A 16,714-nucleotide genomic window follows, 5' to 3' on the forward strand; every position below is an offset into this window, starting at 1 on the left:
TAGTTAGCCAGACTGTCACGGTCAGGAGTTGGTTTCATGAACAGTGGCCTCATAACAGTTTCTTTAAGAATCATCAGAATCCTGCAATCACATGAGGAAATAGACAATTCCAACCAACAATGGAACCAGTACTTCCCCACTATCTTTCACCAGCCAGGAAGGACAAGGGTCCATGTCACAAGTTATTGTAGGAAGCCACCCTAGCATCTCTATCCCCTCATTGAGCAGTACTGAAACATAAGCAAAGACTCAGTATTTGTCTTCTTGAGAACACTGCTCTGTTTCCATGGCAGTAGACAGCTCAGTCAGAACTTGGGCAACTTTGCGAAGTAACGTGAAAAAGAAATCTGAAAGAAACACTTGACTGTAACTGAATGGAAGCAGCCAAGATTCATCAAGCTTAAATATACTCAGAACAATTCCACAATATGAGACTTTAAAGACCCTATAAAGAAATTTTTCTTTGCTTCCTGCACTGCCTTGGCATATGATCTTAAATCTGCATGTCTCAGTCAGTGAGGTTCTGCATGAGATTTCTGCCACCATACTCCACGTCTCCCCTTTTGCTTCATCTGTTGGAGGTCATCTGTAAACCATAGTTAGCTGTGAGGTTGAGAGCAAAACTGGCATGAAGGTTGTTTAGTAGCCATTATATTAATAGTAGAGAACAAAAAATTAGCGTAAAGTTTTACCTGAACATTGGTAGATTGCTCAATTCCCTCAGAGGGTGCCTGGAAGATCATTGGCACAATCAACCTCAAAAGCCAGACCATTAAAGCAGATGCCTTACCCTGTTGGGATAGATGTACCCAATCCGCAAACCAATAGAGCCAATAGATGAAAAATCTATGGGAGGCCCATAGAACTTCCTGAATCACAAAGAAGAGACAAGAAAGGAGCCTGTCCTAATCATTTGCACCTGTCTTTATGAATTTTCACAACATATTTTTGTGTATTTATGGGGGGTTATAAATATGATACAATTTGATCTTTATCCTGGAGATTCCACACCTCCTGCATTAGGTGGAACATGAAATTTGCCCCCTGATTCACGAGGACCAGAGAAAGTGGTCTAGCTCTTATGGTCTCATTGACTTCCATTTCAACTTACAGTCTCTGTGTTTTTTGCAGTGGAATGGCCCTAGGATAGTGGGTAGCCTTAGGATAGTGAGTGGCATAATCTAGTAAAACTAAAATGTAATGGTGTCCCCTTGTGCTCTTCTCAAAGGACCAAATTATGTCTAACTCAGTTTATTCAAATGGGTGTTAACCTGGTCCTGGGAAACTAAAGGTTCCTTTAAGTTTCTTTTCAGGGCCAATCATTAACACTCCATGCAGAGGGCACAGAAATTGGCTGTCTCCTTCTACACCTCTTGCTAATAAAATGAGAATAGCAGATGGTGGTGTAGGGTGTTGTTCATCCCCAGATGTCCGGCATAGGACAATTCAGGAGTTAGTCTTAATATCTCTTTTTGAGGAGATCATGGTACTAGTAACTAATAATGGACCTCCACAGTTTGGATAATTTGATCCACCCAATAGAACACATCCTTTTGTAGCTCAAAATGGTATGATGTGGTCTGAACATCTTGGGTAACAGTTGTATTCATTATGCTTTACATTGCAGTAGTGCTAGAGGACCTACATGAGATGAAGTCCTTATTATGCTGGATGCTATACAAACACATAATAAAAGACAGCTCACACCCCAAAGAGCGTCAGCTAAAATGGGCAAGAGTGGACATGGTGTGGAGGGGAAACATAGGCACACGGAGAGTGCTGCTATTTGTAAATAGAGTTTCTTAAATTTTCCATCCCCTTATTGTTCATGCACCAGCTCATGGCGTCTGAGCAGGGCTGAGGGTTAGTGGAGTCTTGCTAGATTCCCGGCTAGCTAGACTTACAAGACTGTTCAGAGGTCATCTCTCAGGACATGACCGTCTGGTCCAGACCTTCCCTGCTTTCCATCTCTGATCTTCAAGTTTTCTGACTGTGAGAAGGTGAGTCAAATGATCAGTCTACATTAGGAGTTATGGAAGTCTGGCACACAAGTGCTGACTCTGTGTTGGAGACACTAATTAGCTGATTTCCAAGTCCCTCAGGGTATCTCAGTTGTATTTGATTAGATCTAAGGCATATTTTTTTTTATAATTCCTGCTGTGGAAATATGTGGAGCTCATGCCAAGAACTGAGTCCATACATTTATAGGACAGTACTCTTGACCTGGCCTCAAGATTGGATACTTAATTCAGGAAACCAGTACTGCATTCATTGTTTAATTAGTCTTCACCTCCTTAGGGTTGTGATTGCATGTCAGTGCCCCAGAAGTGGCACTCTGTACTGACATTACTTGAAGGAGAAAGAAATTACTGACCTTTAACTGGAGTTCAAGTAGATTGTCAGGACAGATCAAAGCTTCATTGCCACTTTTCAGAATCGGTATGGGATACTAAAAAGTGCCCAGTACTGAGGAAGCCTGGGGCTATGCCACCTTGAAATGCTTATATATAATATTCCATAGCTCTAGACAAAGTCTGCATCCCACAGATGTAGATCTTTACCGATGAAACTACTTGAAAAGTTGCAGTTACAGGTGAGTAAACTTTCTTTCCCCCATCTTGGATTACTAATGCCCCTAGCATGGGTAATGTATGCAGGGGGCTACAAGGGGGTTCTATAGAGGCGCACAGCCATTCAGAGCATCGGTTCAATTCAATGCTGTATTTGAAGCATTAGTTAGCATAAATTAGGGTTTTTTTAGGGGGGAGGGGGTCAAAAGGTATAACAGGGTGATCTGTCCCCTTTAAAGGCTAGTTTGTTCCAAGGAATAGCCTCTTTAAGAACAGGCATTCTGGGACTGGTAGTTATGGTAAGGATCACCAGACCAAGCTGGCAATGGGAGACAGGTGACTGAATTATATGACTACCTGTTGGGGTTTATACAGGAGTGCTCTTAGCTTGGTCAAAGAGAACCTGGAGAGAGACCTGGAGGGATGCTCCTCTGTGGTTGAAACTGGATGGTGGGCTGGGAAGCCTGCCAGGATTCAAGCACAGTTCTAAGGAGGGGTGTGGAGACTGTCTAGTAAGAGCAGAAGGAGCTTGATCCCAGGAACATAGGCTAGGAAAGAGTTTAGGGAGATATTTTCAGTAACGCCCAAGATCTGGAGTGGGACTGAGCTCTCCCTGCTCAAAGGGAACTGGTGACCCAAGAGAGCTGAAGCCCTAAATCAAGGGTAATTGGTAACCCCAAAGAAAGGAATGGCTTGAGCCTGAAATGGCCAAAGGATGTATGTATTTATTTTGTGAAGGCTTAATAAATCAGTCCCCAAGAGGGGTAATAATTTAAATTTTCTTGGTGACTTGACTGGAGAACCAAGAGGGAAAATGGGACAGGGGTTGCTCTGGGCCTGCATCCTGAAACAGAGAGCTAGAATTTGACTGGTAGAGTTCTGGAAAAATACGAGTGTGCAGCTCAAGAATCAAAGTTCAATAATCAGGGATTTTGTGCAAGTAAGTGCTGCATTTCAGAGTTTATGCAAAGCAAAACTGTACACACCATACTGCTGAAGCTATGTCATTTCTCACTCCCAACCTCCCAGCACATCTTTTTCTTCTGAAAAGATGAGAATTTAAATACATAAACCTGCATTAATTTTACATAACACTATTAATTTTTAAAGAGTCAGGAAATGGAAAACGTAAGGTTTAACAACCCATGTAGTGGAGTATTTTGGATGATTAGTTAGGTTAGTGTGAGTAGCAGGATGAGGACTGAGGGTTTCTGTATTCATTCTTCTGTGTCACATTACTTCTAACAACATTCTACCTTTGCTTCTTGAATTTCCCTTCTGAAAAAGTGTGTATTAATCTTTCTGGTCAAAATTTAATGTGAAAAGAGTTTCTGCATAATTCACTGACAGAAATTTTACAATGAATTAAAAATTTAAATGGGGTGGGGGGAGAATCAGATTACATGAATTGTAGAGCAATTTGCACATTTTGCATTTGTCTTATTTTTAAAGTCCAAAAATATCCACATTTTTTATTTAATCATCAGAATTCCCTATTGTTTTCCCCTCTAACTTTGCACAATTAAATCACTTTATGACTCCTAGCAGTGCAATTTTATACCTATTTGCTTAATTTTATTCTTCCTCTACTTAAAGTACATCAGTCACTCTAAGGAATGATTTTGGCCCTAAAGTTTAACTCAAAATACCTTCTGATACAATGTTAATTGTTGTGAATCTCAGTCTACAATAATAACAATATTGATTTATTGATTCATTGGTCTAATGAATTCTGCAAAATCTGTAAAAGATCAAAAGCTGTAATTGTATATAGTTTACATATATTTTCACAGAAATGATCATGAGACTTATGGAGAGGAAGAAACATTTCAAAACTTGATTGAAACTCAATGATTAAACTCGTATTTAAAATAATTAGTGGTATCCATTTCACCCTAGTTTAAATTGATTTAAGATTACATTTTTGACTACATCATGCTATTTTCAACTATTACTGTATTTTCTGTCATTCTTCCTGTTTTGCTATAGCATCTGTGAAATTGGGCAAATGCTGCTTTGCATTAGAAAATTTAGTAAAAATAAGGGTTTGTGCCTCCATGTGAAACCTTTTCTTCTTTCCATAGATCATAATTTCAGATAAGGATACTTTTTTTCTTTTCTCCTGTTTGCCCTTTCTTGTATTGATTCAGAGTTAGTAGTTCTACTGAGTCTGCATCATGATACCTAAGTTTGCAATAGGAATCCTTTTCTGTTAAGTGGAACTCTCATTTGGCTTCCGATTTCCAGCAAGCAATCTCCTCAAGTACAGTTCTATGACTTTGTCAGCTTTCTGTTTGATAATACACTATCTGCTTTCCTTTCAAAATATCTGTCCTAAGGGGAGGTTTTTTGTACTTTGCTGAGATTCATTCAGTTCCTGCAAGCTATCCTGAATTTCCAAATCTTCAACTACAGAAAAACCTTTCCAATGAATATTTAAAATGAATCCATGTTGCTGTTGGTATGAGTGGAAATATTTTTCTATTTTGACTATATTTTTGTTAAGTGTAGGGAGCCAGGGTGGCTTCCCTCTGAACCAGAGGGTAAAGAGCCACCCTCTCAGTCTGAGTGGGCAGGGCCAGATCAAGCTTACTCCAATCCCCGGAAGGGGAGGGGTGGAACAGGAAGTACAAAGGGTCAGGCCCTTATCCCAGTCAGGGCAGCACCAGGGAGGGAGACAGACACAGACTGCTGGCTGTTCCCTTCAGACCCTGCTGCCAAGCCAGGGGAGGCCCTGGACCAGGAGAAACCTGACCTGAAAGAAGGACTGGGACTACCAGGAGTGCCAGCCGCCAAGGAGCCAGACAGTAACCTGGGCCAGCGTGAGCCTGATGCAGAGTGGGAGCTGGAGCTGCCAGCAGCTGAGTACCCTGATGAGCTGGAGGGACCAGAGGGACCCGCTTGAGAGACCAGGTAGGAAGTAGCCCAGTGGCAGATCTGCACAGTGTGGTGGGTCTATTTGGTCAGTGTGGTGCAGATGGCTCCCCACTGACCCAGTGGTGGGACCCTCTCCTCCCGCCACTGTCAGGGCCCTGGGCTGGAACGCAATGGAGTTGTGTGGGCTTGTATTCCCCTACCCCAGCCAACCCGCCTCGGGTAGCAGAATCCCGACAGTGCTACAGATTCTGGCCGGTGCTCCCCCTGCCTGAGGGATGCGCCACTGACTCTGGCCGGCGCACCTCCCTCCCCTAATTCCCTAGTGACAGAAAGGTGTGACCCAGGCCTGCCAGTGAGGCAGTAGCTCCCCACCACCCCCCAGCAGTTCAGTAGACCAATTGAAACCTGTCACATTAAGAATCACTTTGGTCCCAAACTTGAAGCTGTTGTATGCCTACTCCTTAAACCTCCCACTTCCATGGGAATTTTAAGGGTACAAAAATGCAGGATTAGGCCTCTTTCATATTCTACAGAAGAAAGTAAAATGTGATCATTTGGGGGGGAAGATAAAAATAGTGTTGCCAGTCAGGAAGAAGCTGATGGTAGAATATTGCTATATTTATTCCATTATTTTGTTAAAGTGTTCCCTTCTGGGCTTTGAAATCAAATCTCTGTTATGATTTTATTCTGTATTTTGTTGTGAAATCTATCACTTGCTAAAAGTACAAGGAATGATACCAAAAGAAATTAATTTTATTATATTTAGTAACTAGTGCACTGTGGAATTGTTTTTTAGACTTGACTAAAGCTTTACATTATAATGCAGACTGATCTTTTCCCACTCTAAAATATTTTCTATTTTTCCCAAGCAATAAAACCAGTTTGTTTTTGTTTTGTTTGTTTTTTTTAATAGGGTAATATGTCTATCTGGCAGCAAAGCCAATGGGAATGGACTGTAGGATTAGAAATCACCAAAGTTTAGTTTGTGGGATACTGTCTCTGGTTTCTATTGGAGAGATGGTTGCCTCATGAATAGACCCTGCATATGAGATTGCACACATCCTAGTTGATTAGTAGAAGCCCTGTGACTCCATGCCTGGCTCCGGCCTTGGTGCCCTAGCAGTTGGTCCCAGCTCAGTTTCCCACCATGAGGGAGGGGAGCCGGGAGCTGCAGAAATGTATTACACCTGCAAGCTGCATCCAGCAGATTAATGCAGTCTTTCCCATCTCTATTTACCATTTCAAACAAAAAAGGCTTTTTGCACTGCACTTGAGATCATGTCTGTATATTCTAGCACATGCAGGTCTGTTTTCATATGCTGTGTTCAAGAAGTCATGCCTCTTGAAAGGTCTAAAATGTAAATCTCCACCCAAAAAAGAGCAAGTATAAAACATATTGGGCTAAATTCTGTTTTCGGTTGCAACAACTAGTTTCCAGTAGCATCACATCAGATTTACAACTAGGTGCAGAATACAGATTTTGCCTTTCAGGAATTGCAGTCAAGTAGTTGTATCTGCTGTTGGCAAGGATGTGTGGGGTCTCAGCTACTGCTACTCCCGTAGAGCTTTCATGGGGTACCCAGGTGACGACCCCCAGGCCTCTGCTGAGGTGGAAGGGAAACCCTCTATGGAGGAGGCCTCACAGGCGCCTTCTCTCACAATCCTCTGCTGCGGGCTGAAGTATCTCTGCCCCTTGACCATCCCCCAGCATGCTTGAAAACAAGGGTGTGATCACTTTGCTGGGATGATTTGTGGGGCCTCTCCCTAGGCTCCCTGCTCCAAATCCTCCCTTCACCAGCCGCATGAAAACAAGGTGCGGCTCTCCTTTCCCGGCTGCCCGAAGAGATGCAGCCGCCGCCGTGTGCGCCTGAAGGGAAGCGGAGACAGCGGGCTCCGACAGCCGCACGTGTAGGCTTGGGCTGATCTGTGAGGGCTTCCAGTGACGCGGACTGATCCAGCCCTGCTGCAGCCACTGCGCACCATGTGCCTGCTTCCTGCCGCCCCTGGAGCCAGGCTGCTGGCGCTCGGTGCCCGAGAGCCAGGGGCCCTTGGCACAGGCCAGTGGTGCCCGCTGGGTACCGCGGCTCCGCGAACTCCTCTCCGCTGTCACCTGTAGCTTGGTGCCGCTTCCCCTGCAGATAAACAACCGCTGCCAGCCCCGCTTCCTCCCTGTTGCTGTCCTTAAGGGAACGATTAAGTGTCACAGGAGCGGGGGCGGTGTTGCCTTTTTCGGCGAAAGGCGGCATTGGTCGTTGCTGCCGTCTCCCCCCAGCCCCGCACCCGCCGAGAGGGCGGTGCGCGATGGAGTTTGCTGGAGAGTGGTGCTGAAGGGACAGCTCCCACGCCACCCTCCTTAGGGGCGGGGCTGCGCTTGATCGACAAACCTGAGTTGCATTTTCACCTTCAAATGAGAGAGTCTCCCCAAGCAGCCGCTCGGATTACAGCAGCCAGCACCCAGTCCCTTAGGTGCTCTGACCAGCCATCCATGGTTTTGCTTTCTCTCTGTGATGGTTACTCTTCATTCCGATGTTGAAAGGTTGCATGTATCGTGCAAAATGAGGGAAGCGAGAGCTACTAACCGGCGGTCGGGGCTGCTTTTATTCCTTTCGCAGTTCAGCACCAAGGGTGGTGGAATAGCCACCTGAACATGGGGAGAACAACAACAAGTAGTTCTCGCCTGACAGATACACACACAGGTCGGCGGAGGATCCGCCAACAGCGGCGAAGAAAACAGCGTCTGGTATATGAAGAGGAGCCGCTCTCTCTCTTCTCATTAAGGTATTTGAGAAGCCGGGGGTAGGGGGGAAACCGTGGGAAAAATCTACGCCAGCCTGGCTGTGATGCCGTCTGGTCTTCCTAAATATGAATGTATAGGTAAAATCCGTGCGGAGGTCAGTGATTTGAGAAAGTAGCAGCCAGAGCTACACGCTAACAGCTCCTATGAGGGTGTGTCTGCTGCCTGAGCTGTTTCGAGGTTTGGTTTTGCCTCCTAGAGACCAAACCTTCCTCTTCTAAGCACCGAATACCATAAAAGATGGACAAATAGCAAATAATTTAACTGTTTGCTTTTATTCAGAGAGCTTGATCCAAGAAGCCCAGAAACAGAGAGGAAAAAGGGGTGGGGAAGGTGACTGGTCCGTATCAAGGAGAAGCAGGGTTGTTCGGGTTCTCTCTATATATTGGGGGAAGGAAGAGGTGCAGGGGAAGACTCCAGATCACTGAAGGGGGGGGGGAGCCATCTGAAAGCAGGGGAGGCAAAGACTGGTTTGTAGAAGGGGGTGTGGGAGCGACAGTGCTTTGAATTCGTCAAGGATACAGCGAAAGGACTACGAGGTTTGCTTCAGGGTCGTTTGCAAACCAACTTTCCAGCTGCTGGTGCGAAGAGAAGCTCTGACAGCTACTATTGTAGGAAAGCGAGGAGGGGATAGTGGGAGGTGGAGACCCTGGGATGCCAGCGGAAGGCAGGTCCTATTGGAGGGAGATTTTGGAAGCTAGAAAAGGCAGTTCTGGAGATCTGGCTCATAGTGGTGGAGGGAAAGGTGGCAAGTTGGGGAAGAGAGGAAGGGTCGATCTAGGTGGCGGGCGCAGGAGATGGGAGGAGGGTAAAGAGCAGGGAAGATGCGGGCTGCAGTGGGGCATTTTCGTGTAAGGGGGTAGGAGGTAGAAAGTGATTTCAAGAGAATCAGGCTCCCTAGCCCCCCTCCCATTTCCCATCTTTCCTCCAGTCCCTACTGGTCTCACGCTGACGGGTCTGTCTGTCTGTCCCCCCAGTCATGTCTGACCCAGAGAGATGGGAAAGCTCGAGGATAACGAGAGGGTGATCCTCAACGTGGGGGGCACCCGGCACGAGACCTACCGGAGCACGCTGAAGACCCTGCCGGGGACCCGGCTGGCCCTACTCGCCTGCGAGTTCCAGAGCGAGTCCTCGGGCGGGGAAGAGCCGCCGCCGCCGCCGCCGCCCACTGCCCCGCCACCGCCTCCCCTCACCCTGCCCCCGCGGGTGCCGGGCGGCGGCCGGGAGGCCAGCAGCGGCGGCAGCCCCCGGAACAGCGGCGGCCCCAGCGAGTTCTTCTTCGACCGGCACCCGGGGGTCTTCGCCTACGTGCTCAACTACTACCGCACGGGCAAGCTGCACTGCCCGGCCGACGTGTGCGGGCCGCTCTTCGAGGAGGAGCTCGCCTTCTGGGGCATCGACGAGACCGACGTGGAGCCCTGCTGCTGGATGACCTACCGCCAGCACCGCGACGCCGAGGAGGCGCTCGACATCTTCGAGACCCCCGACCTCATCAGCGGGGAGCCGCCGCTCGACGGCGACGACGACGACCTGGCCGCCAAGAGGCTGGGCATCGAGGACGTGGGGGCGGCGGCCGGGCCCCCCGACGGCGGGGGCGGGCGCTGGAGACGGCTGCAGCCCCGGGTGTGGGCGCTCTTCGAGGACCCCTACTCCTCCCGGGCCGCCAGGGTGAGAGAGCGACCCCGGCGCCGAGTCCCGGGGCCTGCCCCAGCCCCCCAGCCCGGGGCGCGCGTGTGTGTGTGGGGCGGGGCGGGGCGTGCCCCTGCCCCTGAGCCCTTGGGGGCGTGACCCTGCCCCAGCCCCTGAGCCGTGGGGCGGCGTGGGGGAGTGACCCTGCCTCAGCTCCTTCCCCTGTGGGGGTGACTTGACTTACCCCCCCCTTGTGTGTGTTGGGGAGGGTTGTCAATTTTGCTGGGATGGATTCCTGGAGATTTCATCACATGATATAATCTTGAATTCAAGATTAATCTTTAATTCCTGGACACTCCGGGCCAATCCTGGAGGGTTGGCAACCCAAGTGGGGGAATGATCCTGCCTCAGCCCTTGGTCCCCCTGCCTCAGCCCTTGGTCCCCCAGGGTGTTTGTGTATGTGGAGGAGGGGTGACCCTTGCTCAGCTTCTGGCTTCCCTGTGTGTGTGTGGGGGGAACCCCAGTTCAGGCCCTGGTCCCCTGGGGTGGGGTGTGAGTGTGTGGAACCTAACTCAGGGCCTGGTCCTCTGAGACGAAGGGGGGCACCCTGCCTCAGTCACTGGACCCCGGAGGGGTTTTGTGCAAGGGGGTACCACTGACTCCTGGTGTGTGTGTGTTGGGGTGTATGTAACCCTAAATCTGTCCCTGGTCCCCTGGAGAGATTGATGTGGGGATGAGTTGACCAAAGGCTGTCTATAGATACTCACAAGAGTAGCAGGATCTGGACCCTGCTAGGGAGTGACTCTGACTCATTCTCCTCCACCTTGCTCAGGCTTTGATTTTTGGGGTGACACTGTGTTAATAGGGAAGTGAGGGTGACTTGCTCCCTGTGATTTGTGAGGGTGTCCTTTGTTCTCTCCTTGCTTTGGTGTCTGGATCTGAGGGTGATCATAGTTTAACATGTGTGTGACAGAGGGGGATCCTGATTCACTCTAGTCTTTGGATTAGTCCTTGATTTCTGAGGGTGACCCTTATTTATTCTGTGATCCAGGACACAATTCTGAGGCAGTAAGTGATTTTACTAAGTTATCTTGATTTAGACTGGAGGTTAGGATTTTGCCACAGATTATTTTCTGTTTTTAAGTGAGACCCTGATTTTAGTCTCATATTTTTGTTTCTTATTCAATCACCATGCGGATTCACTGTCTGACCTGTGGCTTTGAGCCTAATTAAGCCTCTGGAGTTCCTTCTGGTAAGGAAATCAGGTGCAGTTTTTGAAGAAAAAGAAATGGAGGCTTTTCCAGGTTTAAACTTTTTAACCCCCCCTTCCACAACAACCTCCCCGAAACAATTTCTTCCTTTTGAGTTTGTTATAAATACAAGTGGTTTTGTTTTATGCAAGTGGAATAAGTGTTTTGCAAAACACTTATCAGGATTTCTTCTGAAGAGTTCAAACTTGGGCCTCATTCTGCAAATACTTACAACTATGTTTAACTTAACTGTGGGAGTAGTCCCATTGACTTCAATAGGATTACTCATCTTTGTAAAATTAAGCATGTAGTTAAGTATGTTGCTGAATCATATTTTAGGGCCTGATCCAGCTCCCATTAATGAAGTTAATGGGTTAATGCCTACTGACTCAAATGCGGGTAGGATTGGGTCTTTAGTGAGAGGAGAAACTAGCCACGCAGGAGGTGCATTTCTCCCAGCTGCTCTGAGGCTCCCCAGTCACTCCTGTTCTTCGCTGATTGGTAGCATTCTCCAAGGAATCAAAGCTTGTGTAGCAGTTCACTTTTCCTGTGCCACTGGCTTCAGATAATACTGAAATAAAATATAATAGAGGATTAATGATAATGGAATAAATTCCTATGGTTGCTTACTAATGGGACATACCCACACACATTATAACATTTCAGCAATATTATTTTAAAAGTAGAATGTGTTCTAGATGTCAGACTAATACCCGTCTTCATCAAAATGCCATTGGAAAACATCTTCAGAATATTCATTACCTACATTTTCCTTTTAACTATGTATTGAATCTGTAGTGGGGTTGTTTGTTTTTTTTGGAGACTTTCCAACATTCTTTGCCAGAGAGCTGACAAATATGGAGTAAAGGTTAAATGGAAGACGCCAAGAGAAACGTGGAAAGGCAAATGCTGGCTATAATTGAGCCATAGTACAAAGGTTCCTTCACATATTTTTGATTCGCTTGCATTCCTCAATCCTATCTTTCAATACTATGGACCAGAACACTTTATCATTAGTTGTTTGGTTGATATTAGTGGATTTGTTGAGTCTTAAAAATGAACTGTGCATTTATATTGTAACATAACATTGTAATCTGCTCATATTAATGTTATAGGAGAGACTGCATTTACTTCTCTGTAGATTTAAAAACTAGTTTTGAATTTGATTTCTGACTGGCTGCTTAATACTGAAGTGAATAAGCCCATAGCTAGAGCTATAACTACATTCAAGGCTGCAACTGTTTATGGTAACCTTTCTGCTAAGAAGGTCACTTTGTGAATTGCTAGTGGCTTTCAGAGAAGAAAATAATTTTGTGTCTAAGTGCTAGTGAACACCTAATGAACACTTTCACTTAACCATCCCGTTGCCACTTTGGGCAACTCAGGCACTGGTACACCTCGGCCCTGTATATTCTCTGCCTGTGGTTCGTAATAGCCTAGTCTCCTGTGGGCTGTAATATTTTGATCTCATTTCTGTTGTGGGGTTTAGTATGTGGGTGCTGAGTGGCATTGATGGCCTGTGACATACAGGAGGTCAGACAAGATGATCTATTGGTTCCTTCTGGTCTTAAATTATGATTCTCTAGGTCAAGATTGAAAACAAAACAACAACAAAACCCACAACACTCGTGGCAGTGAGTCTCAGAGCCTGGGTGAATTAAGGCTATTGTTCACAGGGCTAATGCTATGGGCTAAAAATAGTAATGTAGAGGTTCCCACTTGGGCTGGAGCCTGGGCTTTGAAACTCAGTGAGGGGAGAAGGTATCAGAGTCCAAGCAGGATCATCTGCCCTGCTATTTTTAGCCCCCATAATGTGAGTCCGATGAGCCTGAGTCAGTTGATCTGGGCTCAGAGACTGACTGACTGCGTTGGGTGTGTTTTTTTTTTTTTGGCAACGTAGACATAGTGTAAGACTCTAAGTGATGGCAACCTTATTGTGGAACTGAAATGCTATTGCCAATTTAGATGCTGTCTTTCCAGAAACAAAGATAGCTTTCTGTCGCTTCTGATAAATGCAATAATAGTTTGTGTAAACTCAAATAAATGATGTGTAAAATCTATAAACATTTTGGGTGCAATCTTGGCTCCACAGTTGCAAAACTCCCATTGACTTCAGTGGGGCCAGGATTTCATACCTTGCATTGTAGTCTATTTTATTGACTCATGAACCATTTATCTCAGATTATAGAGACACTTAGTGTTAAATGTTCATAATCGCTAGTATTTTTAGGATTATTGTCCTATTTAATTTGAGTGATTTCAATTTTCTGAAATATGACAAAGAAGAAAACTGGCATTTTCTTTATTTTGATTAACAGGATAGCACTTAATATTTATGATTTGTGATTTCTAAACTGTGATCTCTAAAAATAGAAATTTATAGAAATTCGAATATAAGTTGTCATGGTAACCTGTTGTGGTGTGTGTGTGTGAGAGAGAGATTCTAGCAAGACCATCAAATGATGTTATGTAAATAGTGGAAATAACTAGTTTGATGATGAAAGAGGCATTTGTCTCTATTTATGATTCTAAAAATCTTCAACTTTAATCATATTCAGATGGTAACTGAGATTTATTACCTATTTTTTCAATATTCTGTTAAATGACTTAAGAATGAGAAACTATTGATATATTAGCTGATGTTCCTTAAGAACTCACATGTCCAAAATGGTGGTGGTGGTGGGGTTTTGATTTTGTTTTGGTTTTTTAAAGAGATCCAGATATGTTGCAAGGTAGAGAATGATCAGTATCATTCCTGCCACTCTACAGATATAAAATGTGATAAACACATGATATCTTTTAAATGGGTTACATAAAATAACTTATTTCAAAATTTCCATATCTGTGCAACTTTTCCTACTGTGGTTCTCTTTTCGAACATTTTTCTTTCACTCCAGACATAAGTAATAGAGAAATCATTCACAAAACAGCACTTTGCAAAATACTGTCATGTACATATAAGAAGACATTATGCTAAGACACTAGCATAGAAAGGACTAGTCATTTAACACATCTGTGCCTTGGTTTCCCCATCTGTGAGATAGGTATTATCCCTATCAAGTGTATTATGAGGCCTAATTAATTCATATTTGTAAATTACTTTACACTAATTCACATTTGTAAATAGGAGGCAATTGCTATATAAGTGTAAAGTATCAATTGCAGTCAAGAAGAGCAAATTGCAAAGATAAATCTGAAAAATTTATAAGGAAATATTTGAGTCAAAATTAAATGCTGGGTTTGAAGGAGTTCAAACAGAACCAGCCTTTGGGACCCAGGAAGCTTTTAGTTATCAGACACTCCCAGCTCCAACAGGGACTTACAAATGCCAGGGTTAGTTTCAGATTTCATGTTTAAAACCAAGTAAATTTTCAAGTCCATTTTCTTTTGAAATATAATCTTGAATATGTGGTGCTATGTAAACAGATCATTAGGGTTTTTTACTTATTTTTCAGAAACATCCTGGGTTATTCAGTCCCCACTATGGGTTTTCAGAGCTGGCCTTAGGGTCTATAAAAACTGTGGCCACATACCCCTCATTTTTTGAGAAGACCATAAGTTCATTCACAGTTGTGGGGACAGTAGCTGCAAAATGGGGTAGTTGAATAATGCCACAATCAGCATGGCCTGTTTCACTAAATATGGTACTATATGTAAGGCCCTTTACATTCTAATCCTAACCTTCTGTAGCTGTAGTCAAGTCAGATAACCCTTAGTTTCCTTATCTCTAAAATAGAGAAAATAATATTTGCCTGCTTCGCAGTGGGGAGGGTTATGACAGCTAATTAGGTAACATTTATGAAGTGCTAATAGGCACTGGTATGCAAAAACTTCTGAGGGTCCTTGCAACCTGTAGGTCCATCTGGACAACTGCCCCTTGCAGAACTTTAGAAAAAAAAATTGGTATCTCTGCCAGCACTCTTGCTGAAGTGGGATGGGAGTTGTGAAGATCCCACACTTTAATATAAAATTAGTCAGTTAAACTTCAAAGACTTATCTCACTAATCCTCAAGCATTGTGATGTGACTGTACTGGGTAGGAATTAGTTACATTGAGCAAGATGGGAGAGGAGACGTGTACAGGGGCAGCAGGTTTGCATAATTTTTGGTGGGGCCCAGAATGGGTCTAAGTCCCGCCCCCCCACTGCCTTGTAAGCTGATATATATTTTAAAATAATGTAAAAATGGACTGGAAACAGTACAGTTTCCCTATATTGCACGTGTGAGGTATAAGGGGATGAGGGCTCTGGCTGGGGGTAAGGGCTTTGGGGTGGTGGTGGGGATGAGGGGTTTGGGGTGTGGGGGGATGAAGTCTCTGGCTGGGGATAAGTGGGTTTGGGGTGTGGAAAGGGCTCAGGGCTAGGGCAGAGGGTTGGGGTGCAGTGGTGAGGGCTGCAGGGTGGGGCCAGGGATGAGGGATTCATGGTGCAGGAGGGGGCTCAGGACTGGAGCAGAGGGTTGGGGTGCAGGGGGGTGAGGGCTCTGGCTGAGAGTGCAGGCTCTGGGGTGGGGCGGGGCTGGGGATGAGGAGTTTGAGGTCCAGGCAGGCTGCCCCAAGGCTGGGGCCAGAGGGGACTACACAGTCCCTCCAGCCCTCTCCCTGCTGGGAGCACACTCACCCGGCACCGTCACTGCACGTGCTCCTAGGGGCTGGGTCCCTCTCAGGTCCAGGAAGCCCCCTCACTTCCCCCCGTGGTGGGTGCCAGAGGGAGAGGAGGGCTGCCATTATGTGTGTGTGCCTCCTCCCGTCCTGCCTCCGCAAGTGGTGCTGCTCCCTTTTGTAGCTGGCAGCGGCCGGCAAGGGAGCGCAGCATGGAGCGGCAGGGCAGCCACCCGCTGCCCAGGGCACAGGCAGGAACGCTCCAGGGGAGGTGTGTGGGGGCAGCAGGCAGGGCTGGGCAATGCTCTGGGGGAGGCACGCGGGGTGACAGGCAGGGCCAGGGGAGAGACCTGGCCCCGAACATTGGTGGAGCCAGGCCTCCGTGCCCTGAATTTGCTGGAGCACGGGCACCACGGGCCCATATAACTCGCCACCCCTAGACAAGTATTGTTTTGTAGACTCACTTCAAAATGCTAAAGTCCACTGGCTATAAGGTATATGAGGTAGCCCTGTTATTAATGGCATCGCTGTAAGAGTATCTAGATTCTTTATTTGATGAATTGGTCTCACTTTTGGGAGGTGTCTAATCTATAATAAGGCAACTGAATACCCTTGGAAATTGTGCTAGTTATATCCTTAGGTTAGGCTGTTAATGACGTATGAAGCTTTTACAAATGTTGATTCTGGAAGTAAAATTGCTGGCCTAATCCGATTGAAACATGGTGAGAGGAGGAGTAAGGAAATATGACGGAGTAAAAAAGAAAATGTTCAACTCAGAATATTCACTTGGAAGGAAACAAAGGTTCAGAACTTATCTGTGTTCTTAAAAAGGCAGAAAAACCTTTCTAATATCAAATTATTGATTTCTTCTGCAACTGAAACAAATATATTTTCAGATGTTACCTTCTGAGCTCTTATGAATCATATAGCCCTCTTCCATCTGGAAATGATTACAGAAGAATTCTACTGAAATAAAAAGGATCATACAGAAATTG

At 45.7% G+C, this 16,714-nt stretch overlaps 1 protein-coding gene across 8 annotated transcripts in view; it reads left to right on the forward strand.

Annotated features, from left to right (window-relative positions):
* The first annotated feature begins 7,536 nt into the window (after positions 1 to 7,536).
* Positions 7,537 to 16,714, forward strand: part of KCNC2 (potassium voltage-gated channel subfamily C member 2) — a 139,436-nt gene continuing 130,258 nt past the window's right edge. For 7 of the 8 annotated variants that reach the window (XM_084640147.1, XM_084640143.1, XM_084640145.1 and 4 more), the window contains exons 1-2: positions 7,537 to 8,225; positions 9,219 to 9,909. In XM_084640147.1, coding sequence (XP_084496273.1) covers positions 9,238 to 9,909 — 672 coding nt within the window. In that variant the 5' untranslated portion in view covers positions 7,537 to 8,225; positions 9,219 to 9,237. Of the gene's footprint in view, positions 8,226 to 8,728; positions 8,781 to 9,218; positions 9,910 to 16,714 lie in introns of those variants that run through there. The other variant, XM_084640144.1, reaches the window with a different exon arrangement.

The sequence above is a fragment of the Lepidochelys olivacea genome (assembly GCF_965140295.1).
Source record: "Lepidochelys olivacea isolate rLepOli2 genome assembly, chromosome: 1".
NCBI lineage: Eukaryota > Metazoa > Chordata > Testudines > Cheloniidae > Lepidochelys > Lepidochelys olivacea.